The sequence below is a fragment of the Mesoplodon densirostris genome, chromosome 18 (genome assembly GCF_025265405.1).
Source record: "Mesoplodon densirostris isolate mMesDen1 chromosome 18, mMesDen1 primary haplotype, whole genome shotgun sequence".
NCBI classification, from domain to species: Eukaryota; Metazoa; Chordata; class Mammalia; order Artiodactyla; family Ziphiidae; genus Mesoplodon; species Mesoplodon densirostris.
Genome location: NC_082678.1, coordinates 52,991,481 through 53,015,612, shown reverse-complemented (window position 1 = coordinate 53,015,612; position 24,132 = coordinate 52,991,481). Strand labels below are relative to the sequence as shown.

Below are 24,132 nucleotides of genomic sequence, written 5' to 3'. Positions count from 1 at the left end.
ACAGTGCAATGAGAAGCCTGTGCACCACTCGCCACAACTAGAGAAAGCCTGCGGGCAGCAATGAAGACCCAAGGCAGCCAAAAATAAAATAATAATAATAAAAAAAAAGAGTTCTAGAACCAGAGTGGGTTTGAATGCCACTCTGCCACTTATTAGCTATTTTACCATGGACAAGTTAAGTAATACTGGCCTTGGTTTACTCATCTGTCAAATGGGATAATATTTACCTCATGGAGTTGTGAGAATTAAATGAGTAAGTATTTGTAAAGCACTTAGAAGGGTTCTCACACACAGAAACTGCTCAGAACATGTTAGCTATTATTTTTCTATATAAAGTTAACATGGGATGTAGGTGTACTTTAATATCTTTGATATGGTGATAGGGTGAAACGTGCAAGAAAAACATGCCTAGGCGTTACAAGATCTTAAAACTAATTCAGCAAACAGTTCTTGAGCACCGTAGGCCGTGGGCTAGGACAGAAGATATAGCAGTGAACAAGCTGACATTCTACTGGGAGAGACATAGTAAACAAATACATAACGTGGGGGGTAAGTGCGATGAAGAAGAAGGAAATATAAGGGGACGGGACAGAGACTGATGGGACAGCAGTAGACGTGCGTGTGGGATGTGTTTTGCATAGGGCACTCAAGTTCTCTCTGAGGAAGTGACGTTTCTGCAGAGACCTGAATGATTTGAGAGAAGACATGAAAATCAGGGGGCGGTCCAGCTTCCTCGCCTGAGAGCCCGGGAAACCGGCGGAACGCAGATACGCGAGGGCCGGGAGCCGGAGGAGCCGGGCCACCGAGGACTGTACGGCAGCGGGGGAGCGGTTTGGCGGGGACACAGGGCCGTTCAGTGGCCGCCGCGATGCTCCCTTCCTTGCAGGAATCGCTGGATGGGGATGAAAAGGAGCTAGAGAGCAGCGAGGAGGGTGGCTCCGCTGAGGAGCGGAGACTCGAGCCGCCGCCCAGCAGCCACTACTGTCTCTACAGCTACCGCGGAAGCAGGTGCAGCGCCCGGCCGCCCTTGTGGCCCCGCCCCGGCCCCACCGTCCGGCCCCGCAGCCCGGCCCCGCAGCCCGGCCCCGCAGCCCACCCCGGGTCCCGCAGCCTGGCCGCTCTCAAACGCCGTCTTCTCCCCTCCCAGCCAAGGTCTCTGGCCCTCAGGGCCCTCCTCGCCTTACGCGGTACTTCCGGGCCCCCAGGTCTTTTGTGCCTGGCCCTCCCATGCCTCTGCGCTCTGTCCTTGACATCTTCCAGCTCCTTCCTGTCGCCCCTGCCTTTTGTTTAGCGCAGTGCCACGCACACTCAATAATGTCAATTCCCATCCCCTGTCCTTCCTGTCATTGTCTCTCCACTCTCCTCCATCCCCAACCCGCCATCCCTACCCCCACGCCCACCTGCTAGTTACCCTCTGTCCTTTGCCTCTTTTCCCTCCGCCCCAGCAGACTTCCTGGGGTTCTTCTGGCCCTGTAAAGTCTGTTTTTGTTTTTGTTTTGGCCGCAGTGCGTGGCTTGGGGGATCTTATTTCCCCGACCAGGGATTGAACCCAGGCCCTCAGCAGTGAAAGTTCCGAGTCCTAACCAGTGGACCGCCAGGGAATTCCCTGTAAAGTCTGTTTTTAAGAGTAAATTTCCTTGACTCTTCTGGATGTTTAATTTAGCCTTTCCTCCACCCCTTAAGTGGCCTGGAGAGAGAAGGAGCTCTTGTCTGAGCTGTTTTATGGGTTTTCCCTGTCAATGGACGCAGTGGAGGATTCAAGCACTTCTACCTTGCAGCATTTTAGTTGACTGCCCCTATCCTGCTTGCGGGGGGTGGGGCCCCATACTCCGCTTGAGTTAGAACCCATAAGTTGATAGCTGACTTGCTTTTGCGGCGTGCAGATTGGCACAGCAGCGAGCGGACAGTGATGATGGAAGCCCAAGTGGCACAAATGCAGAAACTCCCTCTGGTGATGATTTCAGGTAAAAACAGCTTGGCCATATCCCGCGTATGTGCTTTTCTCTTAAGGGCATCTCTGGCCTGCAGATGTCAGTGGGTACCCTGTCTCCACGCAGCTTTCCCTGAGTCAAACCATCAAGCCCACCTCTCCCCTAGGAACCTCATCTTGATTTTATTCATTCATTTAGCCAAGGCTGGGACGGATCCAAATACCCTTGTGATGAGCCCCAGGGTGATTAGCCACACAGTTAATCTGAGCTTCTTGATTGGAACTCCAGTAAATATTCAATATAAGTATCAAGAAATTTAAAATCCTCCTTCCCCCCCGCCACTGAATACCCTTTCATAGCTGCTCTGCTGCACGCTACAGTGTAAACTCCAGGATAGCAGGGATTGCTGTCTCTTGTTCATCGATGTCTCCCCACCTAGTACCGTGAGTGGTACCTGGCACAGGGTAGATATTTAATATATACTTACATATATATGAATGAATGAACCTCAACACTTGATGGATGCAAAGTGGAGTATAATACAAAAATATGTTCATTGAGTGACGGGATGATGGATGATTTAAGGAATTTTTCAGGTACTGTAATAGAACTGTGGATATATATATATATATTTTTTAAGTCCTCATTTTCAGAGATACCTAATGAGAAATGTAGGGATGAAATAATATGATTCCAGAAACTTGCTTCAAAATAAGTCTGGGAAGTGGGAGGTATGGACAATATGGGAGTACAGGTGAAACAAGATTTTTTAAAAAATAATTTTTATTGCAGTATAGTTGATTTACAATGTTGTGTTAGTTTCAGGTGGACAGCAAAGTGAATCATTTATATGTATACATATAACCACTCTTTTTTAGATTCTTTTCCCATATAGGCTATTACAGAGTATCGAGTAGAGTTCTCTGTGCTATATACTAGGTCTTTTTTGGTTATCTATTTTATATATAGTAGTGTGTAAAAGTCAATCCCAGTCTCCCAATTTATCCCCCCCCCCGAGCTGAAACAAGATTGCCCATAAGCTGATAATTGTCAAAACTGGGTGTTAGGTACAAGTGGGTTCATTATAATATTCTCTCTACTTTTTATTTGTTTGAAATTTTCCATAACATGAAACCAAAGATGTGAGATGTATTGGGTTTATACTTTATATTGGGAAGTTTGGTGATAGAAGAGCTTTTCTTCCTGCACATTCAATTCATAGTTTCTGTTTATATTCTAATCTCAACCAAACTGAAGTGTTTATGTTTAGCTCATAAATGATCACTAAGCTAGCTTAGTGATCATGGGTAGTAGGTAGTTGGAGGATTGAGGAAAGAAGAGGAGGCATGAAACAGTGATCTCGAGGGACTTCCCTGGTGGCGCAGTGGTTAAGAATCTGCCTGCCAACGCAGGGGACATGGGTTCGATCCCTGGTCCAGAAAGATCCCACATGGCACGGAGCAACTAAGCCCGTGCGCCACAACTACTGAGCCCACGTGCCACAACTACTGAAGCCCACGCGCCTAGAGCCCGTGCTCCACAACAAGAGAAGCCACCACAATGAGAAGCCCGCGCACCTCAATGAAGAGTAACCCCTGCTCGCCACAACTAGAGAAAGCCTGCAAGCAGCAACAAAGACCCAAAGCAGGCAAAAATAAATTTTATAAATAAATAAATAAATAAATAAAAAGTCAATCCCAATCTCCCAGTTTATCCCTCCCCCCCCAGGTGAAACAAGATTGCCCATAAGCTGATAATTGTCAAAACTGGGTGTTAGGTACAAGTGGGTTCATTATAATATTCTACTTTTTATATGTTTGAAATTTTCCATAACATGAAACCAAAGATGTGAGATGTATTGGGTTTATACTTTATATTGGGAAGTTTGGTGATAGAAGAGCTTTTCTTCCTGCACATTCAATTCATAGTTTCTGTTTATATTCTAATCTCAACCAAACTGAAGTGTTTATGTTTAGCTCATAAATGATCACTAAGCTGGTGTGTTTATTCATGGGTAGTAGGTAGTTGGAGGATTGAGGAAAGAAGAGGAGGCATGAAACAGTGATCTCAAGGGACTTTCCTGGTGGCGCAGTGGTTAAGAATCCGCCTGCCAATGCAGGGGACACGGGTTCAAGCCCTGGTCTGGGAAGATCCCACATGCCGTGAAGCAACTAAGCCATGTGTCCCACAACTACTGAGCCTGTGCTCTAGAGCCCACGAGCTACAACTACTGAAGCCCGCGTGCCTAGAGCCCGTGCTCCGCAACAAAAGAAGCCACCGCAATGAGAAGCCTGCGCACTGCAACGAAGATTAGCCCCCACTCGCCACAACTAGAGAAAGCCCGCGCTCAGCAACGAAGACCCAATGCAGCCATAATTAATTAATTAATTAATTTATTTAAAGAAAAATAGAGATCTCAAAGAGTTGAAGAATGAGTGAACCAGGAAATGTGATAGCTGGGCAGCAGTAGGGCCCACTGGAGGCTAGTGGTCATTTATGTATGTATGTACGTATGTATGTATTTTGGCTGTGCTGCACGGCTTGCAGGATCTTAGTTCCCCGACCAGGGATTGAACCCAGGCCCACGGCAGTGAAACCACCAACCTAACCGCTGGACCACCAGGGAATTCCTAGTGGTCATTAATTTAAAATGAGACTAGACACTGTGGATATGGGTTTTTGTCCAACCACATTCAGCTGCATAGGTGCAGATGCAGAGTAGGTAGACAGCTGGACTAACCAGGGCTGAAGTTTTGCTAAGCAGGTACAGGGAGGTGAAAACAAAGGGGTTGAATGAGAATGTGTGCAGGGGTGTGATTACAATGACTGGAATTTATGCTGGGTAAGGAGGAAGGAGGTGAGGATGAGAAACTTGAGGCTACTGTGAAAAAGATATAAGGTCAGTGGCTTGGGGGTCCCAGTGGAGTCCTAATACTAGAGAGAATGAGCTGGAAAGATACAACTATTTTAAATGGATGAGGTAGATCATACTTGGTGATATACATTCCTAGAAGCCTCACCAACAGGAGTCAGATGGAAAGCTTTGCCGAGTCCTTAGTGAGGGCTTTTAGCGATGTCCTGTCTGACTTACGGGGTGTAAATGCAGAGTCCACTGGTAAGGAACGTGTGTCTTTCATTTGTCAAGCCTCTCCTTGGCGGATACTAATCTACCATCTGAATTGGAGCCAGAGCTGTGCAGTTTCATTGCTAAGCGTCTTTCTAAGGGAGCAGTCTTTGAAGGGCTGGGTAATGTTGCATCTGTGGAGCTGAGGTAAGTATAAAATGTGCTGTATCCTGAAGTTTTATTTCTGAGCTAAATATGAGAAGTGGTGAGAAACTCCAAAAGATCAGTACCTACTAGACCTGCAAAGTTCATCTTTGTTCCCTGGCAGCTGAGCACTGGGCCTCCCACACTTCGTGGAATGGAATTAACTGAATGGCAGACTCTGACTCCTCAGTTTACGTACATAGTCTTGTACTTGGAAGAAAAGAGCTCATTACCAAAACTATAAGTGTATACTTGACAGTTGTAAAGGGCTTTCACAAGCTTCAATGCCATTCTCCTTAGAAAGGGGTGATAAAGCAGATACTCTTACTTCCATTTTCAGATGAAGTAATAAACTCAGAGAAGTTGAGGTCCCAAGGCTGGTCACATTGATGGAATTCAGGCTTAAATATAGGTGTCCTCAGTTGAATTCCAGCCATCTTTCCACTACACCCCTTGATTGCAGTTCACTTCAGACCACGATATTGGCATCAAGTCCTCTCAGGAGTATGATGCCACATACCAAAGATAAGGCCATTGGATAAACACTTCACATCTGCCTGGAGCTTCAGTGATTCGTGAAGGTTTAGGGGAGGGAGAAAAGATGATTATATTTATGTGAACATGGATAAACTATGAACAAGAGTGAAATTTGCATGAATTTTTCACATAAGACAGGAGAATTCAAAGAAATTCCATGTTTGTTAGGTGCTGCTTCAGCTAAAGCCCATTATGGTATATGTTCATTTTTCTCTGTTGTTACAAGTAAACCAAGAAGTCTGGGAAGGTCTGACCTACTGAGCAGTCTAATGGTATTGCCAGATCAGGATGACCAGGGCTCAGAGGAGTCTACAGAACTACATGCATGAGTTATCAAAATAATATATTTAACCTTTTTCTTTCTTTTCTAGAACTCCAGGTTACCGAGTTGGTTGTTATTACTGCCTTTTCCAACAAGAAAAACTACTTTCCCAAACAACAACAGACTCTGAACATAACTGTTCAGCGTATGTGGTCTGCTTTTTAGGAGGGTCTGAAAAAGGACTTGAGCTATATCCTTTCTTTGGTCTTTAGGGTATCAGGAAGGAAAATGTTGGCAGGCAAGTAGAGGATTATTACTAGCAACCTCCGAAAAGGTTTTCTACCTCTTATGCATTAAGTTCAATTTCAGACCTCCATACGACCAGTTTGTCTTGGCTTGTTTTAATTGACAGTTATTTGAGAGATTTTTATATTACCTATTGAGAAATAAAACCCTTTCTTGATTCATCCTTTATTGCTTCCTTAAGAACATACTTTCAGGCTTGAATTGGACAAGTATATTCAAGGGCTGAAAAATAACATGAACTGTGAGGTAAGATGATTGCATTAATTTTTTTAAAAGAGTTTCATTCTTTTTTTAAAATATTTATTATTGGCTTCCCTGGTGGCGCAGTGGTTGAGAGTCTGCCTGCCGATGCAGGAGACACGGGTTCGTGCCCCGGTTCGGGAAGATCCCACATGCCGCGGAGCGGCTGGGCCCGTGAGCCATGGCTGCTGAGCCTGCGCGTCCGGAGCCTGTGCTCCGCAACGGGAGAGGCCACAACAGTGAGAGGCCCGCATACCGCCAAAAAAAAAAAAAAAAAAACCAAACAAAAAAAGTAATATAAAAAAAAATATTTATTATTTATTTGGTTGTGCCGGGTCTTAGTTGCAGCAGGTGGGATCTTTAGTTGTGGCATGCGGGATCTAGTTTCCTGACCAGGGATTGAACCTGGGCCCCCTGCATTGGGAGCGTGGAGTCTTAACTGCTGGACCACCAGGGAAGTACCTGCATTAATATTTTTAAAGACTGAGATGATTAACATTATGCGACTGCTATACTTGTCAAATCATCCAGGTGGACACAGACACTTAGAAATTCTGAAAATGTGCTACTTTGCGGGCTAATAGGTGCTTGGGGGCTTCCCTGGTGGTGCAGTGGTTAAGAATCCGCCTGCCAATCCAGGGGACACGGGTTCGAGCCCTGGTCCGGAAAGATCCCACATGCCGCGGAGCAACTAAGCCCGTGCGCCACAACTACTGAGCCTGCGCTCTAGAGCCCGTGCACAGCAACTACTGAGCCCGTGTGTCTGGAACCTGTGCTCCGCAAGAAGAGAAGCCACTGCAATGAGAAGCCCGCGCACCACAGTGAAGAGTAGCCCCCACTCCACACAACTAGAGAAAGCCCGCGCACAGCAATGAAGACCCAATGCAGCCAAAAATAAATAAATTAATTTAAAATGGATTTCTGTTTTAAAAAAAGAAGAAAAAAAAGAAAGGTGCTTGTTAAGGGAAGCAGGGAACATAGTCCTATAAGTGCTGTAAGTTTCACAAGACCGCTTCTGAAGTTTTGCATCTATGAAAAATTCAATTAAATTCAAAGGTATATAGTAACATGCCAAGCGAGGAAGATGACGTTCTTTTCCCAATTTCTAGACACATAAGATTTATATTCTGGCCAGAACTAATGGCCCACAAAGCCTCTGGCACCAGAGACATGCTATGCAATGGGATGACTGTCCTTGAACTCAACCTCAAAGATTTTTAGAAACATCCCATTTTTCATTAATCGATCTTTTATGAATTAGATACATCCGTATCAATTCCTTTATCCATACCTTTTAAAAACTACGCATTTGGTTGGTGGCAGTTAAGTCATAACTCTTAAAATTTACTCCCCATTACACGTGGTAATAATTCCTTTCACTTGTCGTGCATGTGCTTACAAGACACTGCAGGAGGGGAAAGGATAGCATAGGAGTGAGCCCGGGATACGAGTCTAGGGGGAGCTGCTCTCCCAGGCTGGAGCTCTCCCTCCAGCCCCAGGGAGCAGCACAGCCAAGGAAGCCAAATGAGCTCCTGGCAGCGTGTCTGACACCCAGAGTGGGCTTGAGTGCTTTGATGCGATGACTTGTATCCTTCCCTGTTCGCATTTCGAGTGTGAACGAACTATCTGCATTCTCTCAGTCCTTCAACAGGCACTTTATAAGCTCATCCATGGACGTTTCAGACGCTCTGCCAGGTGCTGGGGAGATGAGGAGTATTAAGAGAGTATCTCCAAGAGTTCACAGTACAGTGGGAGGAGACTGACATGTAAATGCCCCAACTCCTTTCAGTGAAGAAATAGCATGGAACCCTATTAATTCAGTCTCTTCATTTTATATAACGCATTTCTTAGTGTGTTTTTAAGAAATGCAGTACTGAATTAATCCCCACTCTGCCCAACAAGCCCAGCAAAATTATATCACAATTCCTTTTTTAAAATTTGTGGCGTTAGCTTAAAAGAAGGTGTCTGTCCCCAGTTCTTTTCACTGTCAAGAGTATCATGAAGAAAATGTTAAGTCCAAGGTGAAGGCTGATATCAAAGCAAATGACATTCTCTCTTGATCTAGGAAAGGGGTGGGGAGAACCACGTACAGTCCTACCTGAGCAGCTGGTTTGAGGATGTTGTATGCCCAATCCAAAGGGTGGTTCATCTCTTTCAGGAGCAGCTTACCTTTCTGCTACATGCTGTAAGTATTGCCCAAACAAAAGCATTTCCTTAATTGAGAATCGCTTTGGCCGAGTTTGGATTATTTAAAGGCATACTTATTTTCTCTGAACATTACCTTCCCCCCCCCGAATATTCATTCAGACAATGCCTGCATTAGGATAGACCACACTCTATTTATTCAGATCTAGAAAGTTACACTACTAAGGTAGAATTGCAAATACTGAGTCTTCTAATAGGATAAAACGTTTTAAAATAATTACCTTTTTTATTTTGGCCGCGCTGCACAGCATATGCGATCTTGGTTCCCCAACCAGGGATTGAACCTGGGCCATGGCAGTGAAAGCCCCGAATGCTAACCACTAGACCAGCAGGGAACTCCCTAAAATAATTACTCTTTGAAGTGATCTGGAAGAGGTGTAATTTCCAAAATAATTTGAGAAGGAAAATGGAAATCAAAAGTGATTCTACCTATATAAAAATGTCCAAATAAAAAATGAAAAATTCACTAAAATATCCAGACAATGGGGAAGGCTCGAGTAAATGGCCAGGTTTTTCATGTAAATATGTGGTAGGTAGATGCAGCTGAGGCTGGATGGCCCCACAAGCCCAGGTGGTGAAGCCAGGTTTCAGACCATTAGTGAGCAACAGCTGAACAAGGCTCTGGAGAGCTCCCGGACAGTGCCCAGCAAGCACTGTCTAGCGTGGTGGTTATTGGGGGAGGTGATGTTTAGTCACAAGTGGCTGCCTAACAAGGAAAACTGGAATACATGTGTCAGTTAGGCTTTATTTTTCTCTCATAGGCTCTGAGTTATACTCCTGTTGAGGTTAAAGAATCAGATGAAAAAACAAAGAGAGACATTCACAGGTAAAGAACAGTTTTGCAAAGAGAGAACCTTTTCCACAGCAAGCCTGATATTTATGTTTTTAACACCCACCCCCGCTCCCAATGCAGAATGAATTTGCTTCCTCCTTCCCATCCTGTAATATAGTTTGTGCAAAAGGATTGTGTGTGTGGCAGGTTTCTGAGTGTGGCCAGTCTCCAAGGCCTTATTCACGAAGGCACCATGACGTCTTTGTGCATGGCCATGACGGAGGAGCAGCATAAGTCTGTGATCATCGATTGTAGTAGCTCCCGGCCTCAGTTCCACAACGCAGGTGAGCCACAACCCCGGGAGCAGGCTTGTGAATCTCCTTTTTTGCGCTGAGAACAAATGATGCAAACTTATCCTTCCTGTCTTGTGCAGTTTTACATGTTTATCCCCAAATCACCAAAAACAATAGCAGTTCTAGAAACGTGGAAATCATGTCATGCCTTGCAATTCTTCTCCTAGGTATATAGAGAACTCTTGTATATGTACACAAGGAGACAAATACAAGATGTTCATAAGGGCACTGTTTGAAATAGCAAAGAACTGAAAGCAACTTAAGTGTCTGTCAACAGAACTGATAAACTGCTCTGTTCGTACAATGGAATACTATATAGCCGTGACAATGAGTGAACTAGAGCTATATGTCTCAGTATAGCACACAAACGTATTATATAGTGCAAGAGCCATGAAAGAAAAATACAGCTTTAACATATGCAAAATAATACTATATAGGGCTTATAGATAAAGTATGTGGCAAAAGTTTAAAGAAAGACATGGGCATGATAATTCTTTCTGATGGGAAAGGAAGGGGATGTGATTGGGAAGAGGCACATTGGAGCTTCAACCATTTTGGTATTTCTTAACCTGGTGGTGAGTTAAGTTTTTTTAGACCATTATAGAAGTCTTAAATAATTCATTTTAAGAGTTTTTATAAAGGAGGAAAGAATATCATAATGTATACAAATATTGAATCATTATGTTGTGCACCTGAAACTAATATGTCAATTACACCTCAATTTAAAAAAAGAAAATAAATAAAAAGAAAGGAAGAATAAATGTCTTGTGATTTCACTTTTATTTATTTTTCTAAAATATTTTATAGGAAGCAATCGGTTTTGTGAGGATTGGATGCAGGCTTTTTTGAATGGTGCTGAAGGAGGTAACCCTTTTCTTTTTCGACAAGTCCTGGAGAACTTTAAACTAAAGGTAACTGATTGGCTGTGTGCCGAGTGCCACGCATAGTCTTTGTCTGAACTGTAATTAGTACCCGTGACGGAGTAACAAATCTGCTTTATAGCTATAATGTCATTCTCAAAACTAGAATCCTTAGTGCCAGTCTTCCCACACCCAGTGACCACTGGGTACCTAAACTTTTCATCTTTGCTAATCTGACAGGGTGACGATGGTTTATCACTGTTTTTATTTGCTCTTTTATTTATTTTTTATTTTTTGGCTGTGTCGGGTCTTAGTTGCAGAGCGTGGGCTCTTCACTGCGGCGTGCGGGCTCTCTGGTTGTGGCGCGCGGGCTTAGTTGCCCCAGAGCATGTGGGATCTTAGTACCCTGACCGGGGATCGAACCAGCGTCCCCTGCATTGCAAGATGGAGTCTTAACCACTGGACCACCAGGGAAGTCCCTTTATTTGCATTTTAAAAATTCAGTTTATTTCAACCAAAACCAAAACAGTTCGCCCATTTCTCCCACTCCCTACCTCCTGCCTCTGGTGGCCTGAGTCTGTTCTCGAAGTCTATGAGCTTGTTTTTTTTTGTTTTTTTTTTAACTCTCTATATATTTGGATTCCACGTGTAGAAGAGATCGTGTGGTATTTGTCTTTCTCTGTCGGACATGTCTCACTTAGCACTTAGCACGGTGCCCTTGAGGTCCATCCGTGTTGTCACCGATGGCAGGATCTCATTCTTTTTCATGGCTGAGTGGTATTCCACTGGGTATACATACCACAGTTTCTTTGTCCACTCATCCGTCAGTGGACACTTGGGTTCTTCGTGTCGTTGGTGATGCCGCAGGGAACATGAGGGTGCAGATACCTTTTTGAATAGGTGTTTTTGTTTTCTTCAGGTAGATGCAGAAGGAGCATTGCTGGATCGTATCTTTTTCATTTGGATAATTACCTTAGGGGATATTCCCTAAAGTGGGATTCCCAAGTCAAAGCGTTTGAATGCTTTGGTTCCTATTACAAATTGCCAGCTTGCACTTCAGAAAAATAGGAACAAATTACAGAATGGCCAGCAATGTGTGTGGGTTTTCTATGCAGAACCTAATATAACAGTTTGTATCAATCTTATTTATTTTTATTAATTTAATACTGGCACTACATAGCTGTTCAAATCTGTCTTTAATTATTATTCAGGCTGAACATTTTTTCATGTTAGTTTACTATTTGCAAATAAACAAAAAGACACATTTCAATGGAGCAAATCTATCCACTATGATATAGCGACATTATAAATTGTAAAGGCAATACTAATGAAAGATGTTACCTGTCATTCTTTATATGTAAACAATATCTTTATAGTTTTTGATAAATTGTCAAGTAGAGTCTGGGTCTTAACCATAAATTTGCATTATTCTGTATCTATTTTGTACCATAAGCCTTATTCACAATAATTAAAATAATTTTTAAAAAACAAACACAAACTAGAATCCTCAAAAGGCATTCCATTTATATTTTTCAGTGGCTTCTGCATGTGTACCATTGCATATCCAATTAACTGGATTGAATGCTTGCTTATATTTCAAGGATGTCAGTCTTATAATTTGTGACATACCTTAGTTGGAAAGCACAAAAAAAGGAGTTCCATGCCTAAGTGTTCAAAATTTTGGTGGGGAGGCATGTTGTCACCTTATTTAGGAGATTTGTAAAGTATTTTTACTTTATATATATAAAAGATTTTGTTCTACCAAGGGCAAAGCGTATTAGCAATAAAAATGACGAAAATAGGGGCTTCCCTGGTGGCGCAGTGGTTGAGAGTCCACCTGCCGATGCAGGGGACACGGGTTCGTGCCCTGGTCTGGGAAGATCCCACATTCCGCGGAGCGGCTGGGACCGTGGGCCATGGCCGCTGGGCCTGCGCGTCCGGAGCCTGTGCTCCGCAACGGGAGAGGCCACAATGGTGAGAGGCCCGTGTACCGCAAAAAAAAAAAAAAAAAAAAGATGAAAATATTCAAAAATAAAAAGCAGACATTTCAGTAACATATGTTGAGTTCTCAGCTGGATAGGAGATCTTTTTCAGGCTTCATTATTATCTCACTAAACACATATTTAACTGGGTAATCTTTTTCTAGGCCATACAAGACACAAATAATTTGAAGAGATTTATCCGGCAGGCAGAAATGAATCATTATGCTTTGTTTAAATGTTACATGTTCCTAAAGAACTGTGGTAGTGGAGATATCCTTTTGAAGATTGTTAAAGTGGAACACGAAGAAATGCCCGAAGCCAAAAGTGTGGTAGCTGTCCTTGAAGAATTTATGAAAGAAGCTCCTACCCAAAGTTTTTGATCACATGTTTTGAGATGATTATATTGTGAAGTTACGCAAGCCTTGGTGTTTGAAATTGCAGTTGTTATAACTGTCATAGGATTGCTATTTCAGATTATTTGAAACATTCTAGGTTTTTTCATGTTGTACTTTTAAGATTAAACCTAATTAGACATATAAATCTGAGGAAAGTCTTCACTGAGCCCTAGAGAGATGTGTGTTAGAGTTGTGAAAATTTTACATTTGCTGGTCTCATAAATTCTAGACTTCAGGGAGTTGTTGCTTAAAAAACTTCAGAGGTGATTTTGTGGCTTCTGTGAGGAGTTTGCTGCAGTATTTAGCAAAGTTTCCTCCCAGAAAAATGATAATACTTCTTTCTCAACACACTATAGCTTCTTTTAAAAAAAGTACTCCTAGTTTTAGGACAGATTAATACCACGACACCATTTCAAAAACAGATCTGTGCATCCTGTGGGTGCTTGATAGATTTTTTTTGTCTGATTGATAATGGATGGATGATGAAGCCAGCTTTCATGTCAATATGCAAATAAATCATGAGTGTGTAAGGAAGTAAATGAGCTTTAAAAATAGATGTACTCGGGCTTCCCTGGTGGCGCAGTGGTAGAGAGTCCGCCTGCCAATGCAGGGGGACATGGGTTCGTGCCCCGGTCCGGGAAGATCCCACATGCCGCGGAGTGGCTGCGCCCGTGAGCCATGGCCGCTGAGCCTGCGCGTCCAGAGCCTGTGCTCCGCAACGGGAGAGGCCACAACAGTGAGAGGCTGCGTACCACAAAAAAAAAAAAAAAAAAAGATGTACTAGCTTCAAGATAAAACATTATCTCTGATGGAAAGCTACTGCAGAAGTGGCCCCATCACTTTTCTTCATTTGTTCACAGGTATTTGCCAAGAGCCTATTTTTTTTTCTTTCAGATGAAAATGCTGGAGTTTTTAAACAGAGTGTTAAAAAAGAAACGAAGTACATAAATTTTACAAGCAAATGTAACAGAGATTCTTCATGTCAGGGTTAATCATTACTCTTAGTTTTTTGTACATTTGTTGCAAGCCTTAAATTGTTTTATTCTGAATCAATTGAAAGTGTTCTCAGAGCCATTTATAATTCCCATGGAAGCCAACTGTAGCTACACACATATGACTGCAGTTTGTTCTGCTTAGCTCTTTAATAAATCCATTTGATAATGATTTTTGTTTAGAAGATCAGAAGTCTTGTGTTCTCACTGCCCTCAGGATGCTCAGAGGAACACAAGCCCATAAAAATTCTCTCCTACACTCATCTAAATTCACATTAAGTGCTGAGTTTTAACTTTCCAAATGACTGACAATGGCCTTCTGCTTTCTCTTATACTGAAGTCTAGAGACATGACTCACTGAGCCATTTCTTTTCTTTAATGAGAAATACAATTCAGGATCCTCATAAAGGCTTTCATATGGTTTTAAACTTTAATAACTTGGATCATAGTCAGTGTAGGAAAAAAAATCCAAGTAGCATCTTTTTTATAGCATTAAATTCAGAATGACTATGGAAAACAAGCGATTTTATGGCACAGCCCTTGAATCTTTTTCTAATGTAGGGTTGCCCACTTGGAAATCAAATTTTTAAATAAACAATGCTAAGACATCAACATTTTGAGTCTGGAAAACATATTTTTCATTTTCAAATTCACATATCATTCAAGAGTCCATGTTGTAAATAGCATTTAAAAACAAATGTATTACCTGCTTCAAGTCGTTTATGGAAAGAGTCAAGGCATAATTACATATTCTTTATATGTACTTTTATATATACTTTTTGTAATGTAAGCTCACTACATTACACAGTTATATATAAAACAGTCTTATTTTAAAAGTGTATGATAAACTGTATATCACTACTGTAGACAAGGAGAATAGTGACATGGAGTTGAATATCTTGTGGGCCATGAGAAGAAACTCAAAGAGCTCATGACCAAAAACATGTACTGTATTCAAATTTTAATAAGCTAATATATTAACTTTTAAAGTTTTAAAAAGCATTTGTTCAAGTGTGGAATACATTATGTATTATTTGTGTGCTATACACAGGAAATGTATGTTTGTCACATATCAAAAATGGTCTCAATTTATCTGTAATTATATTTATAATAATAATAATAAAACAACTTAGCTTCTCACCAGCACAGTCATTTTTATTCAGTGAGCTCAATTCTCCAGCCTGACATTTTTATTAATTCACAACAAGTTTATGGGGGAAATTATACTTGTTAGGCTAAGGAATTTGTTGAAGGAAATCAAATCACCTGCTGGGAGACACCTTTCTGCATCTTGCAGGAGGCATGAGGCAGAGTGTAGGAGCAATTCCCATCACAATGTTTTATTCATTGTCCAGTAAAGTTTACCTTTCGAACTCAATAACCCAAGTCAATTCCTTTCACTCTCATTCATTATTAACCATGACAGAATGCCTCTCCTTTACCAGAGGATCACTTATACCAGATGCCAGAAAAGCCTGCACGTGTCTCAGAAATAAGATTCAGTTACTGGGACTACATTTTCCTAACCATGTGTCTTCTTAGTAATGGAAACCCCACTGGCTTCAATGAAGTCTTTCCATTTGGAGGTCTAAGAAGGCAGCTCCAGTCCTCTATCTGCTAAACTTCTTAAATGTGCCTCATGGACTTCATACCACTCTGCGCTGGCATAAATGCTAGATTTTGGAAATTGGGGGTGATAGGGGGTGATAGCTGCTGATTTTCTTGTGACCTACCTCTGGGAGGGCTGACAAAATGGAAATCCTGTTAAGTGAACACCGGAGTTCCTGTTCCAAGGTTCACGGCTGTGACCAATGGCCCTAGGCCCAGGGCAATGAGACTGGCTCTTTAAACAAACACCCTGCTGCTTCTACAAACTTAGTGTCCTTAAAGTTCTATACAAACACCCGGAGGCTGAGAACACGAACTTTGGAACCAGGCAGTCTTGGGTGTGACCCTACTAGCAAGTTACTGAACTTCTCTAAGCCTTCCCCTCATGTGTCAATAGGGGTGTACTTACACCCACTTCACACCAAGTAGCTGTGCAATTAAATGAGAGTAAGATTGAAAGTGCCTCTCGCCCAGTGCCCTGGCACATAGTAGGTACCCAGTAACTGGTCTTCATAATTACCTCATTATCGGTAAACATTAAGTAATGGGAAGAAAGAATCTTCATTAAGTAGAAGGGAGGAAGCCGAAGAGTGAAGAAGGAAGTGATAAGAGGCCAAGTCCAAAGCTGGCTTAACGACTTTTGGCTGCCAGGGAGCTTACCTTTAACTGCCTCGGGTGTCGGAACCTGGAACTGAGTCCTGGGAACACGGCTGCTGACAGGATCCAGACTTTCCTTCTAGGGGAGTCAGTTCTCCACACTCCAAACAGAAGTGGGTTCCTGGAGCTTTAGGCTGAACCCGGCTCTCAAGTTTGTTCTGGGGTGACTTCTGCCATCCCAGAAAGCATTTAAAAATATTTGTAAATGATACACAGGAAACTGATGTGAAAACATTTAAGGGAAACAACTCCCACAGTGAATTTAACAGGGTTGTTTAATCCTCCAGCGAAAGTTATGAATGGCAAAACTACATACACTGCCGTCAGCTTAGAAAAACTGGTGAGAACGGATCACCTCCTCAGGTTTCATCCATTCAAAGCCCACTCGATTGTTAAACTTACCAAGTACCAGACTCTACCTTAACACTTAATGCTCCTCTTATTTTCCCCTTCTTTTTTTTTTTTTTTTTTTTTTTGCGGTACGCAGACCTCGCACTGTTGTGGCCTCTCCCCTTGCGGAGCACGGGCTCCGGGCACGCAGGCTCAGCAGCCATGGTTCACGGGCCCAGCCGCTCCGTGGCATGTGGGATCTTCCCGGACCGGGGCACGAACCCGTGTCCCCTGCATCGGCAGGCGGACTCTCAACCACTGCGCCACCAGGGAAGCCCCTATTTTCCCCTTCTGTATGCGAACTGTCCTTGCCCTTTTACCCTGAGAACATTCCTAATCGCTTCTCAAGATCAGGGTGCTGACAGCCTCTAGAAAGACCTAAAGACTAGACCATTGGGGTAAAGAAGGAAGTACCTAGGATATTTTGAAGACAATTCCTCCAATAATAATAGTCAAAATATTAAGCTCTCATTGGGGTACCGTGTAAGAGTGGAAGGGGAAGGCAGGGCACCCACCAGGACAGCTGGCACAGAGTTTCTTGACCTGAAACTATGGATGAGTTTCCTTATTCACAGCCCTCTCCCCCTAAATCGTACACGAAATTGTCTATCTGTGCATTTTTATGGGCAGAGAAATCGTGCTTTCATCAACCACTCAAAAGAACTCAGTAATTCAAGAAACGGTAAGAACCACCAAGCTGGGCTTCCCTGGTGGCGCAGTGGTTAAGAGTCCACCTGTCAATGCAGGAGATGCGGGTTCGAGCCCTGGCCCGGGAGGATCCCACGTGCCGCGGAGCAACTAAGCCCGTGAGCCACAACTACTGAGCCCACGTGCCACGACTACTGAAACCCTGGCCCCCAGAGCCCGTGCTCCACAACAAGAGAAGCCACGACAATGAGAAGCCCGCGCACCGCAACGAAGAGTAGCCCCCGCTCGCCACAACTAGAGAAAGCCCGTGCGCAGCAACGAAGACCCAATGCAGCCAAAAATAAATAAATAAATAAATTTATTTAAAAAAAAAGAACCACCAAGCTGGAAACACCAGCACCGAGCACGGACGCCCCATCTGTAGCGCATACATCGTAGACCCACCCCCACTGTTGTCCACACTCTCCCCCTCCCTAACCCAAACTGAGATGAAATAGAGTCCAATGGCAGCCCTTGAGGTCACTTCTTGAATAACCAATGGCTTAAAGAAAAAAAAAATCTTTAATGGAATCTGTGCTCAAATAATATGTTACAACAAAAATATACAGAATATACACAATATAAAAATATTTAGAAACAAACATTGCAGCTTGTGTTTTTTGTTTCCACTTACTCAAGTCCTGGGCGGAGGAAGATCAGTGTTGGGCAGTTTTTTAAGGCAGAGGAGTTGCAGAGCTTTCCGGCCAGCACTGGGAGCCACATGAATGATGTCAGGAAAGGGTTTCCACTGCACCCGGGAACCGTCATTATTTGCAAACGAAATTGGACGCTGGGGAAAGAAGATCCAGGCTTGGCGAGCAGCAACTCCCCTAATCCTCTGGGCTAGAATGATTCTCATGGAAATTGAGAATCCCATTAGCTGTCAAAAGCGTCTCATTAGGGAGCTTTTCCTAATTAAAAAATGAATGATGAATGGTGTCATTAAACCGAAATTGCTCCTCTGAAGGTTTGTTTTCCTTTCCCCAGTTTCTGTGATTCCTCTTCCGTCGGGAGGGAGGGAGTCTAGGGCTGCTGTTTGGGGAACCTCAGCTTTCAATCTCTGGAGCCTGTGGATGAAAGGCAACCGGCCTCCACAGCCTGAAGATTCACTCCACCCTCTGCTTCCCAGCACCCTGGCCAGGTGGCCCTACTAGAGGCGGGAGGACGGAGGATGACGGGGACGTGCTGCTGGCAGGTGCTGGGAGCTTGGGAACAGAGGGACTTGCCGGGGAGAAAGCCAGACTCCAAAAGTAAAGCCTTCTTACCGGACAGCTGTCTCCCGGCCCTGGGTTGGAGACCTGAGTGGTGTGAAGTGACTACTGTCATCACTGGGCAGTCTTGCTTGGAGCGATGGTTGGGAGAGGTGGTGCAGGTGGGCGTTAAGCACAGCAAAGAACTTCAGGGGTATTTTTGGACAGGGAGCAGCTGGGGCTGGAGGCCTGAGGTGTGGAGGAGGCTCCCTTAGCACATCCCAGACCTTGCAGGGCAGACTTAACAGGATGGGAGATAGGACCTCCGCCTCAGGCAGTCCGTCTCGGTAACAGGCTTCCATCTGAAACTCTGAAGGAACTGGGTACTTCTCTGAGGGCTTTCTAGACTCTTCTGGTTCACAGTCTTCTTGCCCCTCTCCAGGCCGCATCAAACAAGAAGGCCCCTCTCTGCCCCCTCCACCCACATCCCAGAGCTCTCAGGTGCCAGGGTCTGGAGGGGGAGCCCTGCCTTGCAGCAGGGCACCAGCAGCTTCTGTCCCTCCAGGAAGGGACAGCGCCACTCAGGGTTAGCAGTGGCGGCAGCCCAGGGCTGAGGCCCCCCCCCCATCCTCACCCGAGCCTTCTTGGCCCCCATTCCAGCTCAGAGTCTCCTAAGAAGCAGACTCTTCCAACTACACCTGTCTCTCAGGAGGGCAGAGGGTGGCTGGCAGGGCACAGACTGGCACAGCTCAGCCACACCCAGGCTCATCCCCTACCCTGGGGCTGGCAGTCCTCAGCACAGCGTTGGCACAAGTGCAGCAGGACCTCGGGAGAAAGATGCGGGGACCAGAACCACCTACTGTTGGGCAAAGCCAGGGAAGGGCTTGGCATGGCTTGGGGGTGTCCCTGGCTAGGAAGACCCTGACCATTTACATGCGATCACAGTGGCCCAAGACCCCCAGATGCTTGGCCTGGCTGACTCTGGACCTTGGTATATTTAAGGGCTCCCCATTCCTGCACGAACGCAGCCTCCTGGGCTGTCAGTGGCTGTGAGCTCCCAGAGCGGCATAAAGGGAACTGCGTAGTTTGTCAAAGGCCATCCTCCCCACACCCTCCCCTCAGGGTGGGCACAAGCTTCTGTCAGGGGTCGTTGCCTCAGCCTGGTTTTGCCACTTGTGTAGTAATGGGTGGGGGGATGGATCTGATCATCTCCATGTTCCCTCCCAGCTCTGAGCATCTGAGTCTACGGGCTACCCTCACCTGTGACACTCACCCAAGCACCCTACAGTTCTTCTCCAGGAGCAGTTCTCCATCTGAATTGAGTTCCTTTTACTGTAGCCCCCTGTGCCCTCAACTCAAAAGGGCACTTGGCCTCCACATTCCTGCTCCAGCCTCTCCTGCGCCCCCAAAGCTCCTAAGGGAGATACAACAGAATCTTTTCAGATAGGGAGTCTATTCTAGATGAGAATCAGAGCAGAACTTGGCAAAGGCGAGGAAAACCTCAGCATCCTGAGGGTCCCTGGAAAGGCCCGAGGTCTCCCTCCACCACGGCAAGTCTCCCACGGTCAGTGATTCTCAGAGAGGCTACTGGGACCCTCTCTGAGAAAGGCAAGAAAGGCCAGTAGCCTCTCTGAGAAAGGCAAGGAAGAAGGGGGCAAGCTCTTTCCCATCTCTCAGCACCCTCCTTCCTCTCATGCAAACTCCCGCCCCATCCCCCTCTGCCCCTCGCAGCCTCCTCTGCAGCCTCCAACTGGCCTCACGTTCTTTCCCATCCCACGTGCATCTGCCCACCAGACCAAACACACACACACACACACACACACACACACACGCATGCACGCACGTATCAGAACACTGGCTCTATAAACAAAGGACAGGCACATTGGGGGGTCAGGGCAGTAGAAGGGGAGGAAAAGGCCCTGGACATAAAGGCATGGATGCTGGGGCACTGGTGTGAGATGTCAGCACCCAGGAGACGCCCAAAGTTGATACCCTTCCGCGGGGGGAACTTGGAACGAAGTTTATTCCCTCCCGCTTGGTTTCCTCTCGCTGGGTACCTGCAGGGCAAAGGTGGGGCCTGGAGTTACACAATCGCCCTCCTCTGCCCACCCCAGGCACTAGAGGCCACATCCCAGCACCCACTAACATGCATGGGAGGGCACCCTGGGCCCCCCCAGACCAAAGTCGACATGTCCTCCATCATCAGGCCCCCTTCCACTCCAGAGCTCCAGACCCAACAGCTATGGAGGGAACACTTCCTGGCCCACAGTGACCTCTGGGCTGGACAAGGGCCCGCCTGGCTACTACAGACTCAGGCCGTCCTTACGCGCTTAGATGTCTCAAGGTGGCGATGAATGAGAAGGCTGGTGCCCAGTCTATGACAAGGGAGGGGACCCCTGTACACGTGGGACACGCCCAGCCCGAGGGGACGGCCACTCTCATCCCACCCCAGGCCTTCACCCTGGCCTGAGGTTTTCAGAACCATCTAGAAAAACTACAGAAGCCACAACCAAATCCTCCAACAGGTGCCTTTCAGAAAAATGCCTCCACTCTGTTCAAATCGGAACACAAATATTACAGCGGCCCAGCGTCTCTTGTCCTCGCCTGCCTGGCCTCACTGAGCTGGTGATGAGCAAAAGAACGCGACTGCTGCTTGCCGACGCTGCTTCTCCCTCCCCTCCCTGACCAAGGTCCTCCAGGCCCTTAGGGGGGCGGCGGCAGCTTTAAGTCCAGCAGGGTGTAGGCAAAGATGTTCCAGAAGACAGCGAACAGCACAAAGACGGTGTACATGGCCACAAAAATCCACCACAGCGACTGGTCCTGTAGCCTCTGCTCGTAGTTCCTCAGGATCACCACGCCCAGGGTGATGCCTACAGCCACGCCACCCAAGTGCGCCACGAAGCTCGGGTGAGGGCACGGGGGATAGGCTGATGGGTGGAATCGCAGCCACACGGCCCGCCCAAACTCCATACTCACTGCGAGGGGAGGAAGCACAGAGAAGTCACAGGAGGGCCACGGGGCGGGGGCTGAGCAGGAGGCCTTGCAGTCCATCCATTCATCCAGCCGTCCACCCACTAAGGCATTCACTACCCATCAGGCCAAGCACTGTTTGCTCTGTGCACTGGAAATACAATCGTGGAGACAACACACAAGCCTCTGTCCTCCTAGCGCTTACAGGGTCTGGAGATGGACCAGCATATAGTTACCTACGTAAGATAATTTGAGTGAAAGAAATTCTATGGGGAAAAAAATAGGTGATTTAAAATCAAGGCCACATTTAAGGAGGGGGATTCTTTAGTTTGGGGAATCAGGCCAGATCTTCCTAAAGGACTGACATCTGAATATCAAGAGAAGACCCTAAGAAGAGCGTTCCAGGCAAAGGGGACGGCTCTGTGAAGAAGCCCAAAGGCCCTTGCACCCCTGCAGGCGTGAGTCCTGGAGGTTCAGTTTCCCCATCTGTATGAAGTCTCAGCCTCTAGGTACCAGGCTGCACGGCCGGGACATTAATAACAACCTCAATACGTGCTAGCCCTTTACATGTTATAAAGTGTCTTCATGTACTAGTTCAAAACCCTTAAAGAACCCTCAGAACCAGTGCTTTTGTGGCTGGAAGGAAGGGATGAAGGGAAAGACGGGCAAAGAAGGGATGGAAATAAACAATCCCAGCGAAGGGCTGGAATTTAATCTTAATGGATTCTAGAACGCCCCCATCCCGCTCTCCAACCCATCGCTCTCGCACGACCTTCTTGGGTTGGCCAGTCCAATGGGGATGTACTCTCTTGAAAGGATAAGTGCTGGGAAATTGTGCCATTGCATTACCTACCACCCAAAAAACACCAAGTTGTGGGGATTCTTATCCCCATTTGACAGACTAAAGCCCTTGAGGGGAATTTTCTACTTCTTCATTACCAGTTAATTAACCAGGGCACCTCTCTCCACACTAACCGTCCCAGAGATGCCAAAACCTCCAGGGATGATCCTTCCCCAGGGGAATTGCCCAGCCTCCTGGCCTGGACCCTGCAACTCCAGGGGTGGCCAATAGATGGCGGAAAAGGAGCGGCGAGGGACGCCCACCGTGCCCTCCCACACGCCTCCCCAGGCCCTGGGGCATCTTCCTGCCTTTGCTTCACAGGCCCTGCGGTCCGCACACGAGGTTTGAATAGCATTGGTTCCAGCTCCAAAACCACATTTTAGTTTTTACGGTGCTTGGAGTTGGATTCTTCTAAACAGCAAGACTTATCATTCTGTTCCTTTCCTTGCAAACAAAGTCAGTCTGAGCAAACTGGAGGCTATGCTCCCCAACGGCTCCCAGCCCACTGCCCCTCCACGGCCCACCATGGCCCTGGCTCAAAGAATCTGTGAGTTTTAGGGCTGGAAGTTCCTCTCTGGGATTAGAGATCCTCCAACCCCATCCAGGAAACGGAGACCAGAGGGCCCTGAACGCCAGGGGTACAAGGGGTGTAAAAGGGGATTTAAGTGGAGCCCACCCAGGCCCCTGCTCCTTTGTTCTGGCTCAGTCTTCCTCTTCCCCGCACAGCAGGTAGCTGACCCAGGCACAGACAGTCCAGGAGCTCCTGCCCAGCCTGGCTAAAGTGTGGGGCATTAGAGATGACACAGGTTGGCTCTGAATACTGGCTCTACCACCTCTAGGGCGGGTGACCCCAGGCAAGGAACTTCACTCTCTGAGCCTGTAAATTAAGCCTGACAAAAATCCACTCTTCATAGCCATGTTCTGGGGACTGAATGAGAGTCTGTGTGTCCCTCCTCTCTCCTCTGTTCAGACTCATCTTTTCCCATCTCACAGTGAGCCTCTTGGCCTCTGGTCTCAGCCCCCTCACTCAACATCCTCTTCATCCTGCAGCCTGAGTGACTGCAAACTCAAAACTGTCAGTATCTCTCTTGTTTAAAGGCCTCCAGTGGCCTCCCAGTACATTCAGAAGGAAGCCCAATTTTTCTCTTTGCATTTCAATCCCTCCATGACCTGACTCCAATGACCTCTTACACAATCACACACAGTCCTGAACCTCCTGGGGCAGTTTTGTTAACTGACTTGCCAGCCATGAGCCTTCACCCGGCCGTGTCTTTGATCCTGCTGCACCTGAAGTGTCCTCTTGCATCCTGTCTCCCTGGCAAACACCTGCCTGTCTTTCACACTCAAAATGCAGGTAGACTCTGCAGGTAGACTGACTTCTCCCAACTAAGGCCCCCATGGCACCTGTTCACGGGGGTTCATGGATTAGCTACATGGATTCAGCTACTGCTGAACTGCCAGTTTTAGAGTGTGTGTATGTGTGTGTGTGTGTGTGTGTGCGCGTGCACGCGCATGCATACAGGCACTTTTCTGGAAAGGAATCCTGAGCTTCCAACAGGAGATCTCAAAGGATCAACTCCTTGACCCAAAAGGCTAGGAAGTTATTTTTCTCACAAGGAAAAAATATTTTTTTTTCCATTTCTTTAACTCTTTATCTGTATGAGATGACGGATGTTCGCTAAACTG

At 45.9% G+C, this 24,132-nt stretch overlaps 2 protein-coding genes across 11 annotated transcripts in view; one reads left to right on the top strand and one right to left on the bottom strand.

Moving 5' to 3' along the window:
- Positions 1-721: 721 nt before the first annotated feature.
- C18H17orf75 (chromosome 18 C17orf75 homolog) lies at positions 722-18,281 on the top strand. Of its 7 annotated transcripts, XM_060080919.1 has the most exons (11): positions 793-811; positions 887-1,008; positions 1,884-1,964; positions 5,077-5,202; positions 6,108-6,248; positions 6,493-6,550; positions 8,610-8,729; positions 9,511-9,575; positions 9,729-9,865; positions 10,682-10,785; positions 12,881-14,096. In XM_060080919.1, exons 6-11 carry the CDS (start codon positions 6,539-6,541, stop codon positions 13,094-13,096), a joined length of 654 nt encoding a protein of 217 aa, XP_059936902.1. In that variant the 5' UTR covers positions 793-811; positions 887-1,008; positions 1,884-1,964; positions 5,077-5,202; positions 6,108-6,248; positions 6,493-6,538; the 3' UTR covers positions 13,097-14,096. The 7 variants fall into 7 exon arrangements, with proteins under 7 accessions (XP_059936901.1, XP_059936897.1, XP_059936900.1 ...); XM_060080918.1 differs by lacking the exon at positions 12,881-14,096 and adding an exon at positions 18,085-18,281 and having other exon boundaries at positions 722-1,008; XM_060080914.1 differs by lacking the exon at positions 12,881-14,096 and adding an exon at positions 17,505-17,942 and having other exon boundaries at positions 722-1,008.
- The window catches only part of RHBDL3 (rhomboid like 3), a 45,471-nt gene continuing 39,287 nt past the window's right edge, over positions 17,949-24,132 (bottom strand). For 3 of the 4 annotated variants that reach the window (XM_060080909.1, XM_060080910.1, XM_060080911.1), the window contains one exon: positions 17,949-21,610. In XM_060080909.1, the coding sequence (XP_059936892.1) occupies positions 21,339-21,610 (272 nt within the window). In that variant the 3' untranslated portion in view covers positions 17,949-21,338. The remainder of the gene's footprint in view (positions 21,611-24,132) is intronic. The other variant, XM_060080912.1, reaches the window with a different exon arrangement.